The 12137-nt window shown below is 49.1% G+C and overlaps 2 protein-coding genes across 12 annotated transcripts; one reads left to right on the forward strand and one right to left on the reverse strand.

Moving 5' to 3' along the window:
- Window positions 1-583: 583 nt before the first annotated feature.
- Window positions 584-9597, reverse strand: STK19 (serine/threonine kinase 19). Of its 8 annotated transcripts, none has more exons than NR_197954.1 (7): window positions 9397-9597; window positions 9106-9242; window positions 3210-3305; window positions 2106-2909; window positions 1483-1580; window positions 1224-1371; window positions 584-1028 (listed from the first exon to the last, which is right to left on the reverse strand). NR_197954.1 is itself a non-coding variant. In NM_001434727.1 (7 exons), the coding sequence occupies exons 1-7, from the start codon at window positions 9494-9496 to the stop codon at window positions 940-942; spliced, it is 804 nt and encodes a 267-aa protein (NP_001421656.1). In that variant the 5' UTR covers window positions 9497-9597; the 3' UTR covers window positions 584-939. The 8 variants fall into 8 exon arrangements, 6 of the variants coding, with proteins under 6 accessions (NP_001421656.1, NP_001421655.1, XP_059736248.1 ...); NM_001434727.1 differs by having other exon boundaries at window positions 1483-1576; window positions 2770-2909; NM_001434726.1 differs by having other exon boundaries at window positions 2770-2909.
- Window positions 9598-9786: 189 nt separating this feature from the next.
- DXO (decapping exoribonuclease) lies at window positions 9787-12090 on the forward strand. Of its 4 annotated transcripts, none has more exons than NM_001435187.1 (7): window positions 9787-10013; window positions 10205-10606; window positions 10769-11004; window positions 11091-11343; window positions 11432-11567; window positions 11700-11794; window positions 11880-12090. In NM_001435187.1, the coding sequence occupies exons 2-7, from the start codon at window positions 10251-10253 to the stop codon at window positions 12028-12030; spliced, it is 1227 nt and encodes a 408-aa protein (NP_001422116.1). In that variant the 5' UTR covers window positions 9787-10013; window positions 10205-10250; the 3' UTR covers window positions 12031-12090. The 4 variants fall into 4 exon arrangements, with proteins under 4 accessions (NP_001422116.1, NP_001422114.1, NP_001422117.1 ...); NM_001435185.1 differs by having other exon boundaries at window positions 11091-11310; NM_001435188.1 differs by having other exon boundaries at window positions 10245-10606.
- The last annotated feature ends 47 nt before the right edge of the window (window positions 12091-12137 follow it).

Below are 12137 nucleotides of genomic sequence, written 5' to 3' on the forward strand. Positions count from 1 at the left end.
CAGCACTGCTGCCTGGGTCTGTGTGCCTGTGCATATAGCGTGCACACACACACATCTGCCCAGCAGGGCCCCACGTGGCTCAGCAAATGGTTCAGACACATGGCTCCTTTCTTGGTCCCACAAAACAAGATACTAAGGAACCTGTCTCTTACTATGTGTTCATGCATGCTTGGTTGCTTCAGTTGTGTCCAACTCTTTGATGCCAGGGACTATAGCCCACCAGGCTCCTCTGTCCATGGGATTTCCCCAGCGAGAGTACTGGAGTGGGTTGCCATTTCCTCCTGCAGGGGATCTTCCTGACCCAGTCTCCGGAACCGGCAGGCGGATTCTTTACCACTGAGCCACCTGGGAAACCTCTTATACTAACTCCCACAAAAACTGAACTACGCTAGCTTTTTGCAGGCTCTGACAAAAATTCTGTCATTTAGGAAATCAGACACATTCTCACCGTCCCACAGGGGAACTGACCTCAGTGTCCCTTGTTCCTCTCTGATCAACAAGGTAAAGCCCTGGCCCCACTTTGGCTTTACCTCTGCCCCTAAACGAGATGCCCGAACTCACATGTCTCATGAAACAAAAGACATCCACAAAACATCAGAAGTACTTTATTTGCCAGTTTCAGCCCAACATATAGGAAGAAAAACTCTGTCCAACTTTGACAGCTTACCCAGTGACCCCTCCTTCCCACCCCAGACAGAATAGTGGCAGCACCTTGCTGCATGAAAGACAGCAGCCATGGCCTTGGCAAGGTTTCTGGCTCCACTTTCGTGAAAGGGCAGAGAAGCACAGCCCAAACCCCTCCACTGGGACGCAGCCCAGGTCAACAGCGGCAGTCACATCTGACCCTCGGCACAGCAGCAAGTCCAGCACTCATCCTGGCTCCTGAGCCTTCCCAAGGTGACCCTGCCTGAGCCAGGGCGGGCAGCCCTCCTGGGCCCCTCAATCCCCACCCTGGGGAGGTGTGCAATGATGAACAGAGTCCTCAGGTCTCTGGCAGGCGGAGGAGGGTTCCAGAAGTGGTGGAGACACTGTGCAAGAGAAAGACAAGGCTGGAGCTGGGTTCCTGAGTTCCAGAGAACTCAGAACTTGGCTGGATATGTTCCCAGGTTCCAGAAGACAGGAGAGGGGCTGGGCTTTGCTAATGAGGGAAGCACAAGGAGGGAGGAAATCCAACCTGAGGTCATTGCTCTGTCATCTTCCAGAGGCTGGGGCGCAAGACTCACCAGTCCACCAGCTGGGCCCCAATGAGGTCATGTACGTGGTAGGCGAGGCCGAGTCGCACCGAGGCAGGTGCCCGCCGGCCCAGGAGCTCTGAAAGGAGTAGCTCCCGGTACTTGGCCTTCCGGACCATGCTGAGGACAGCCTGCCGTCCTGGGGGAGAGGTGGCATGGGAGAGGGGAAAGATGAATAAGGCCTGGAGGCCTGAGGAGGCACCAAAGAGTGTTCTTGAGGGGCTGCGGGCCTGGGCTGCAGAGAGTGTACCTTTAACAAAATATTTGATGAACCTCCCAGCTCCAGGCACTGCGAGCCACCAACTTCCAGCATCTCGGACAGTGAGCACCCCAGCTTTGACCAGCTGCCTAAGAGAGTGGAGATGAAGTGTTGACTCTGAGAGCTCTCTCTCCTCCCCGCCCACTAACGTTGGACACTAAGTCTCCAGAGGCCTGGGCACCTAGGCCAAGGGACTGGACAACAGGAGTCCAGCCTGGGGCAGTTCTCTGCTCAGACCGTGCTGCTCAGTGCCCCATGATCTTGCCTGCCATTCTCCCACCTGACCGCCTTCCGTCCACTCTCTCTTTTCCTGTTACCTGGTGGCTCAGACGGTAAAGAATCTACCTGCAATGCAGGAGACTCAGGTTCAGTCCTTGGGTAGGGAAGATCCCCTGGAGAAGGGAATGGCTTATTCTTGCCTGGAAAATTCCATTGATAGAGGAGCCTGGCAAGCTACAGTCCACGGGGTTGCAGAGAGCCAGACATGACTGTTATTATTGCATGTTCACTAAAACTGCTCCTCCTCTCTGAAGCCCCCTTGACCACTCTCAGTCCCACTACCAGGGGAGACACAGAGGCCTTTCTCCGGAGCTCCTGCTGTTACCTACACATACCTCACCACTGTTTGTTCTTTAGTTGCTAGGCCATGTCCAACTCCATGGCGACCTCACAGACTGCTGCCGGCCAGGCTCCTCTGTCCATGGGATTCTCCAGGCAAGAATACTAGAGTGGGTTGCCATTTCCTTCTCCAGCAGATCTTCCCAACCCAGGGACTGAACCCGCGTCTCCTGCATTGGCAGGCAATTCTTTACCACTGAGCCACCAGGGAAGCCCCATACCTCACCATAGCTCTTCCCAAATCTTACTGAAGTTTATCTAATGCGTTCAGGTATATCATGGATTACAAAGTAGGGATCCCGAGTCAGACCCACCCTCCTGAAACGATACTTTGCTTTAGCCTTTGCCTAGCTGTTTTTCTTTTGAATGTGAATGCTGATTCCCACCGGGCATTTATGGCTCCTGCCAGGCCTCTACATTTGATTAGCCACCCATATCTCCTGAATTTTAGTCCAGGGCTGTTTCCAAGGCCTCAGATAAGACAGGCCTCTCCTCCTGGGGAAGAAGCACAAACTTAGGTCATTTTATTTAAAAAAAAAAAAAAAAAAGAATCTGCCTTTTTAACAGGTTCCTCAAAAGAAAGAGAACAAGGCTGGATGGGACTGGAGGGAGGAGGGGAGGGGCCGGATGCCTGATTTTTTTGGTTCCCCCAGGTCTCACGTGATCTCTGGGTCCCTGAAGCCAAAGGTCTGTGTCATTTGGTCTTGCTGGAAGCTAAGGTCACCACAGGCTGGAAGCACGGAAGCCAGAAACTTCTGTACTGCGGCAGCATATGGGCGGCCATCACAAGCTTTGAGGACCTGGAACCAGAGATGAGAGACGTGGTCTGGCCCCACCTAACCCTCCACCGACCTCTGTCCCCAGGATCACATTTCTCTTCCTATGTTTTGCCTGCTGCTCAGGGCCTTCTACATCTCATACTTCTCCTCCTCTTCTTCCTCTCCCTCATATTAATATTTTATCAGAGCCCTGTGCCCTGTCTGTGAGATGTGAGGTGGGGGCGGGGGGGGGGGGGTTGTCTCTTTTCTTTTTATTCCCACTCCCTAGTTTTCCTGCACCCCCTACCCTGGCCCCCATGACCCACACACAGTCACACTCACTCTGGTCCTGTAGTCCTCGGTGAACATGATTCCTTGGGCGTCCAAGTCGAAGCCTAGCTGGACAATCCTGATCTCCCCCTGCTCTTGCAGTGCCTTCTGCCTCCATAGACATGAGAATGAAACGGATATCAGGGGAAGATGCTCTGCTATACCCTGGACACACTGAGCAGGGACATTCTGTGTCCAAGTATTGGGGAGTTCTTCTTTAAGTAAAGGAAAAACTATGGGGAGAGAATTAGGTGGATCGCCAAACAGTCTTTTTCAATTAGTCTTTCACCCAGCCACCTCAGGAGTTATCTGTTAAACAGTCAACACAGGGGCTTCCCTGGTGGTCCAGTGGCTAAGAGTCCATGCTCCCAGTGCAAGAGACCCCGGTTCAATCCCTGATTGGGGACCTAGATCCCACATGCCACAACTAAGAGTTTGCATACAGCAAGTTAAGGACCCCGCATGCTGCAACTAAGACTCAAAATAGCCAAATAAATACTAAATATTTTTAAATGTCTGCTGAATAAAAAAAAAAAAAAAAACATTAAAAAAATCATGACATATTTTCTAAGACCAATCATAGGCAGACACTTAGATAAAGCAGTGATTAATGGGCTCTCCCCTCAAGGAATTAACAGTTGAGATTTTGGATGGGGAAGGTGGAGAGGAATATGGGATAAAATGTTTCAAACAAATAAAAATAAACCAGAACTTCTGTTTCCAGGAATATAGCAAGACCAACTCACTCACTGAAAATTAGGTAAAATGCTGCATAAAATGTTATTTTAAAAGCTGTTTAAGCATTAAAGCGCTCATAAGATAATAAGGAATTACCAAACTAATATAGGAAAACAAAATTCAAAAGAAACAGACAATAGAAACAAACCTAAAAATATATGTTACAGCAAACTTATCAAAAATAGACTATTTTTTTTAAGTATGCTTGTAATGCTGAAATAAATAAAAGCTAGAATGGAAAATTTCGGCAGGAAATTATAAAAACCGACATAATGGATTTGAAAGACATTCATGTACTAATAGAAATTCCAGAACTCAAAAATAAAGCAGGTGCAGTTAAGAAATCAACGGATGGATTCAGTAGATTCAGTTCAGTTCAGTCGCTTAGTCGTGTCCAACTCTTTGAGACCCCAGGCCTCCATGTCCATCACCAATGAAGCACAAGCTGGAATCAAGATTTCTGGGAGAAATATCAATAACCTCAGATATGCAGATGATACCACCCTTATGGCAGAAAGTGAAGATTGCTAGGAGAAATATCAATAACCTCAGATATGCAGATGATTCTGCCCTTATGGCAGAAAGTGAAGAAGAACTCTTGATGAAAGTGAAAAGAGGAGAGTGAAAAAGTTGGCTTAAAGCTCAACATTCAGAAAACGAAGATCATGGCATCTGGTCCCATCACGTTATGGCAAATAGATGGGGAAACAGTGGCAGACTTTATTTTGGGGGACTCCAAAATCACTGCAGATGGTGACTGCAGCCATGAAATTGAAAGACACATGCTCCTTGGAAGGAAAGTTATGACCAACATAGACAGCATATTAAAAAGCAGAGACATTACTTTGCCAACAAAGGTCCATCTAGTCAAAGCTAAGGTTTTTCCAATAGTCATATATGGATGTGAGTTGGACTATAAAGAAAGCTGAGTGCCAAAGAATTGATACTTTTGAACTGTGGTGTTGAAGAAGACTCTTGAGAGTCCCTTAGACTGCAAGGAGATCCAACCAATAAATCCTAAAGGAAATCAGTCCTGGGTGTTCATTGGAAGGATTGATGTTGAAGCTGAAACTCCAATACTTTAGCCACCTAATGCAAAGAGCTGACTCATTTGAAAAGACCCTGATGCTGGGAAAGACTGAGGGCAGGAGAAGGGGATGACAGGGGATGAGATGGTTGGATGGCATCATCGACTCAATGGACATGAGTTTGAGTAAACTCTGGGAGTCAGCAGATTATGGCACAGCTAAATAAAAAGCTGCTGCTGCTGCTGCTGCTAAGTCACTTCAGTTGTGTCCGACTCTGTGCGACCCCATAGATGGCAGCCCACCAGGCTCCCCCATCCCTGGGATTCTCCAGGCAAGAATACTGGAGTGGGTTGCCATTTCCTTCTCCAAAATAAAAATCTACTAATCTACAAGACAGATTTAAAAAATAATAATAATAACAAGAACATAATAAAGACAATCAAAAAGATTAAAAATGAGGACAAGAGACTAAGAGACAAAGGATTCAAACAGAAGGCCCAATATGTGTTTAATTGGAGTCCCAGAAGAAAAGAAAAGAGATAATAAGGTGTGGGAAGTATCTGAAGAGACAATAACAGCCACAATCACAAAAGTACATTAATCCAACTCACATAAACTCATAGAACAGACAAAATAGCAATCAGTGAGGAAATAAAAGATTTCAGTAATAACTTTAGTTACTAAGAAATTAGTAATTGAATAATACATATTTTTTCAAATATACATACATAGAATATTTCGTAAAACTGACTATATAGCACAAAGCATGTCTCAATAAGCTTCCAAATGACTGAAATCATATTGTGTATGATCTCTGGCCATAATAATATCATTTATGCCAGAAATCATTATCAAGGTAACTAGAAAATGTTTAGGAAGTAGACATACATTTCTAATCAACCCAGTAAGTCAAAGAAAAAAAATCACAAAGGAAATTAGAAGATATTTTGAAATAAATGATAATGGAAATATATACCCAAACTTGACAGATGATTGACCAAGGGCTTCCCTGGTGGCTCAGATGGTAAAGCGCCTGCCTGCAGTGCGGGAGACCCGGGTTCCATCCCTGGGTTAGGAAGATCCCCTGGAGAAGGCAATGGCACCCCACTCCAGTACACTTGCCTGGGAAATCCCATGGACGGAGGAGCCTGGTGGGCTGCAGTCCATGGGGTCACTAAGAGTCAGACACGACTGAGCGACTTCAGTTTCACTTTGACAGATGATATATATAGGGGGAGACTACAGCCTGACATGCATCTATTAGAAAAGAATAGAGGATGAAAATCAATGAAGGAAAAAAAGTAAAATAAGCATAGCAGTAGAGAGGAAACATGAATGAAATGGAAAACATGCATGCAAGAAAGAGCAACAAAGCTAAAAGTTAATTCTTTGAAAGACTACTAAAATTGATAAACCTTAGTGAGACTGACCAAGACAGAAAGGCGGAAACAGGAACCTAGAAAAAGCACAGATAACCAATATAAAGAACAACAAAAAAAAAGGATCATCACTATAGATTCTACAGAAAATAAAGTGAGATTACAAACTTTGTCAATAAATGTGAAATTTTAGATGAAACTGACAAATTCTTAAAACAATACAATTTCTTCCACTAGAATGGACAAAGTGGGATATATTCACAAAATAGAAATCTATGAAAATGAATTTTAAAACATGTGTGTGCCTATGTGTGTGCACACACACGTGTGCGCATTCTCAGTCACTCAGTCATGTCCGACTCTTTGGAACCCCATGGACTGTAGCCCACCAGGCTCCAATGTCCATGGAATTTTCCAGGCAAGAATACTGGAGTAGGTTGCCATTTCCTACTCCAGGAGATCTTCCCAATCCAGGGATCCAACCTGCGTCTCTTGGGTCTCCTGCATTGGCAGGAGATTCCTTACCACTGGGCCACCTGGGAAGCCCCCATGAATCTCAAAAATAATCATCTAATGAAACAAGATGTAAATAAATACATATGGTATGATTTTATTTACATCAAGTTGAAAAGTAGGTAACTAAGCTATGTTGTTTACGATAAACACATAGATGGTATAAAGAAAACGAAGGGAACAATTATCAAACCAGTCAGGTATGTTGCTTCCCAGGGACATAAGGCATTTTGGCTGAATGTGGGCTGTTGGCTATGTTCTGCAGTCTGACTTGGGTGATGGTTAAGTGGGTATTTGCTTTATAAACATTCTTTAAATTATATGTGTTTATATTTTCTTTGTGGCTTCCCTGGTGGCTCAGAGGATAAAGCATCTGCCTGCAATGCCGGAGACCTGGGTTTGATCCCTGGGTTGGGAAGATCCCCTGGAGAAGGAAATGGCAACCCACTCCAGTATTCTTGCCTGGAGAATCCCATGGACAGAGGAGCCTGGTGGGCTACAGTCCACGGGGTCACAAAGAGTCGGACACGACTGAGTTAAATTCATATTTTCTTTTGTGGAATTTTTAAAGTTTTTCTAAAATTTAGGCTAACACCAGGAGGTTAAAAACAACAAATACTTTATAAGGAGTGGTTCTGATTTGCTTCCTTAAGAGACTGGAGCTAGTCTCCATCTTCCTTTTCTTCCCTTTTTTCTTCCTAACAGGTTGCCAATTGCAAAATCCAATTGGCTATTATTTTACTTGACCACATCACAGACCACTGTCTTGAATCATAGGTTTTAACACTGCCAACTACTCCACCCTCTTGAAAATTGCTACTTTCTCAATATAGCTCTTCCTGGGTTCCTCTCATCTCTGTTAATTCTTCTAACAGCTTTTTCACAGACGCCTCCTTCTCCTCCCCCACCCCCACCGTATCAGTGGACCTCAATTTTTTTTTTGGCCATACCTCGAGTTATGCAGGATCTTAGTTGCCGGACCAGGGATTTAACCTGTGCTCCCCACCGCAGCACTGGAAATGTCTTAACCACTGGACTCCCAGGAAGTCCTTGAACTTCAAATTTTAGCACACATTACGAATCACTTGAGGAAGTAGCTTTAAAATATAGATTTCCAGTTCCTCCTCAAGAAAGCTTAATTCATCCTCACTGAGAGATTCCCAGAACCTGTAGTTTTGAATAAGCAGTCCAGGTAATCTAGTGGAACTCAGGACATACTTTGAGAAACACGGCCTTAAATGTTGGTATCTCCTAGCACTGGGGATGTGGCTCTATTATCTGTCACTGCAAACCTGGGGTCCTTAACCTTTGGCCTCAAAGAATCTGTGAAACAACCCCCTTCCTCTCAAATTGTACATACACCATATATACATATATACACATATAGTGGCATATATGCCTTTTTTTCTGGAGAGCCATGGCTTTCATTATCTTCTAAAGTTTATAAAAAGGTTAAAACCCACTCCTCCCTCTTACTACCAATTTCACCCACATCCACAGACTGAACCACTACTCACATCTCGATGGCTTCCAGTGCTGTATCAGTGGCCCAGAATTTTCTCCAAACCCTCATCCAACTGTCTGCTGCACATTTGCCTCCGGATGCTCCACAAACACCTCCAACTCAACTTGTACAAAATAAACACATCATCTGCCCCCAACTATTCAATGTTTTCCTACTCTGTTCACTCCACCAACCACTCAGTCGTCCAGAAAATCCGAGAGCTATCCTGAAGTCCTTCTTTCTCGCTCCACATCCCTCATCCATCCTCTTCCTCCTTACTACACTGCCCTAATTTAGGCCTTCACCAGTTCTCAGCTGCAGTATCTTCCTAATTGATCTCCCCACCTCATGACACTGCCTCCAATCCGTGCAACACACCACTCCCTCTCTTGTTTTAACATTCTCTACCAGCTCATTGCCTTCTTTGTAAAATGGAAACGACGCTGGTGTACAAGGCCTGCCCTAATCTGACGTCTGCCTACATTCCCATCACGAACCACGCCCGGTGACTCAGTTTCCCCAAAAGCTTCGCTCTTCCACCTTCATCATTTGGCATGCTATTCCCTGAGGGTCTGTAGCATTCTCCTCGGCACCGCAGTGCCTGGCACTGAAAGCCCGGCCCAGAAAGACCCAGCGCTTGCTGAATGGCTGAACAGCTGGTGGACTGAGTGAGTTACGGGGAGACCCTCGGAAGTGCCCGCGAGGCACGAAAGCGCATTCCCGTTGGTCGCTCTGACGCTCCTCACCAGCTGCCGGTCAGCCACGGTTCGGTCCGGTACGAGGCTGTACACCTGGCTCCTCAGCGCGATGGGGGGTAGCGCATCCTCAAACAGTACTCGCGGGAACAGCCGCACTATCTCTGCGACTGCCTCTCGCGCAGATCCTGGGCGGAGAGACCGAGTCACTGCGACGTGAACTGAGGCGGGGGAAGCGGGGATACCACACTGGGGCGCTGTTGTCTCAACATACAGGGTTACCAGAGGTGAGGCTGCTGCCAGCTGGGGTCTTTAGCCTCGCCCCGGGGTTGCCATGGTTACCTGACTCGCCCCGCAAAGGATCTGCCTCTACATCCCCCAGTTCCCGCCGCCTCTTCAACCCAAACGTCTCCGGGACCAGGCGATGCCTCTTCCGGCTCATATCCCGGGATCTTTTCGCGGCGGGGAAGAAGTAGAAAGCTGTTGAGGAAAGAGACCACGAAAATAGTCTTCCGGCACAGGGCAGTGACGTACGGGCTCCCTGGGCGTCCCTCCTCGGAAACCAATCAGCCCGAGCTTCGTAGGCTGAAGTGCTGACGACAGAAGAGCCGACTAGTCATCCCTCCGCCCCTTGCTAGCGGGGACGGTGCCAATGCCAACACCAGCGCCATCCTCATTGGCCGAGGCCCCACGTCCGCTGCTGATTGGCTTCCTCTGAGAGCGCTCACGTCCGGGGACGCTTGGGCGCTGCGGAGGGGCGCGGGTGGCCACGCTGGGATCTCCCTCGGTGTAAAGCGCACAGCCCCCTCCCGCCACCTAGGGGTTAGGCCGCCTCTGTCGCTGAATGATTGCGTCATCGAGAGGGGGGAAAACTGCCCTCGCATCCCTTTGACATGTGATGTACCTGCCATGACGTCATAGCCCTGAGAAGGTGGAAGTCGAGGTTGGCAGGATTTGAGGTAACCAGATCCTTGACCTGAGCCCAAGCATCCTTCCTAACCACTCTGGGTTTGGAGCTACTGGGGGTAGGGGGTATATAGGTCAAGGGAAAAGGTAGCATGCGCACCTGGTGGGGTTGTTTGAGGACACGGGGCTTGCACGTTTCAAGGCCAGACTCGCTTAGTCCTGACTCGAAGTCCCTCTTCTCCAGCCCTTCTTTTTAAAGGGGGAACTTCCTTGTCCCCTCTCAGGACCTCATGGAGTCCAGAGGGACCAAGAGAGAAGCTGGAAAGATAGAGGTCGCTGAGCCTCGGAACAAGCTCCCCCGCCCAGCGCCCTCCCTGCCCATAGACCCTGCCCTCTACTCTGGGCCCTTTCCTTTCTACCGGCGCCCTTCCGAATTGGGCTGCTTCTCTCTGGATGCACAGCGCCAGTACCATGGAGATGCTCGCGCTTTGCGGTACTACAGCCCACCTCCCACCAATGGTCAAAGCCCCAACTTTGACCTCAGAGACGGATACCCTGATCGATACCAGCCCCGGGACGAAGAGGTCCAAGAAAGGCTGGACCACCTGCTACGCTGGCTCCTGGAGCACCGAGGCCAGCTAGAGGGGTGAGCAAAGCATACCACACAGTAGCCCTAGAGACCTGCACTCACTCTCTAAAACTGGGAGAGCCAAAGCTGGAGTGAGTCCTTATCTTACCCTATTCTTTGGAGAAGCCATCTGCGCTAATGCAGGTGTCAGACCTTCAGCCCCTAACTCCTCCTCCTCAGGGGTCCAGGCTGGCTGGCAGGGGCCATAGTGACGTGGCGGGGGCACCTGACAAAACTGCTGACAACACCATATGAGCGGCAGGAAGGCTGGCAGCTGGCAGCCTCCCGGTTCCGGGGGACGCTCTACTTGAGTGAGGTAGAGACGCCGGCTGCTCGGGTTCAGAGGCTTACCCGGCCACCGCTTCTCCGGGAGCTTATGTACATGGGGTACAAATTTGAGCAGTACATGTGTGCAGGTGAGAGTTGCCCTGATTCTGCCCCCTCCCCTATCCCCAGAGATCGAGAGCCCCCAGCCCTTGCTGCTGTTTCTCTCCTTGTGCAGACAAACCCGGAGTCTCCCCAGATCCTTCTGGGGAAGTTAACACCAACGTGGCCTTCTGCTCTGTGCTACGCAGCCGCCTGGGAAACCACCCTCTTCTTTTTTCCGGGGAGGTGGACTGCACAGACCCCCAGGCCCCATCCACACAGCCCCCCACCTGCTATGTGGAGCTCAAGACCTCCAAGGAGATGCACAGCCCTGGCCAATGGAAGAGCTTCTACAGGTTCAGGACAGGGGTGGACAGGATGAGAACCTTGTATGAAAAGCTTGGAAAGAAACTTGGGGAAGGAGGAGGCTGGAGGGTGGAGGAGGGGTCCCACTGACCCCCTTGCCTTTCCTGACAGACACAAGCTCCTGAAATGGTGGGCCCAGTCGTTCCTGCCAGGCGTCCCAAATGTTGTTGCTGGCTTCCGTAACCCGGAGGGTTTTGTCTGTTCCCTGAAGACCTTTCCTACCATGGAGATGTTTGAATACGTCAGGGTAAGGCAATGAGTTCCCACCTGCATCCCCCTGCGCCAACACCACAGGTCCATTGTCCAGGGACCTGCAGCCCACCTTCCCCTTCTTCCACCCTCACCACCGGCCTTCTGCCTCCTCCTGGGCTCTCTGCAGAACGACCGTGATGGCTGGAACCCCTCCGTGTGCATGAACTTCTGTGCTGCCTTCCTTAGTTTCGCCCAGAACACAGTAGTTCAGGATGACCCCAGGTGAGGCATTCAGCTCTGCCCCTCCCCTCTGGGGCCCAGAAACTCAGCCTCCAGCCCTCAATTCAGGACTCTATCTGCCCCCCAGGCTCGTCTACCTCTTCTCCTGGGAGCCCGGCGGCCCTGTCACAGTGTCTGAACACCGAGATGCACCCCACGCCTTCCTGCCTCCATGGTACGTGGAAGCTGTGACCCAGGACCTCCCATCACCGCCCAAGACACCCTCCCCCAAGGACTGATGCTTCACAGGGGCTGGTCCTATTTCTGTGTGCACAGATAAAGGCGTATTTCCAGGTGGCTCTCCCTGCTGTGTCTTTTGAGCTGAGTCAACCCTGCCCAACACCTC

The sequence above is a fragment of the Bos taurus genome, chromosome 23, assembly GCF_002263795.3.
Source record: "Bos taurus isolate L1 Dominette 01449 registration number 42190680 breed Hereford chromosome 23, ARS-UCD2.0, whole genome shotgun sequence".
NCBI classification, from domain to species: Eukaryota; Metazoa; Chordata; class Mammalia; order Artiodactyla; family Bovidae; genus Bos; species Bos taurus.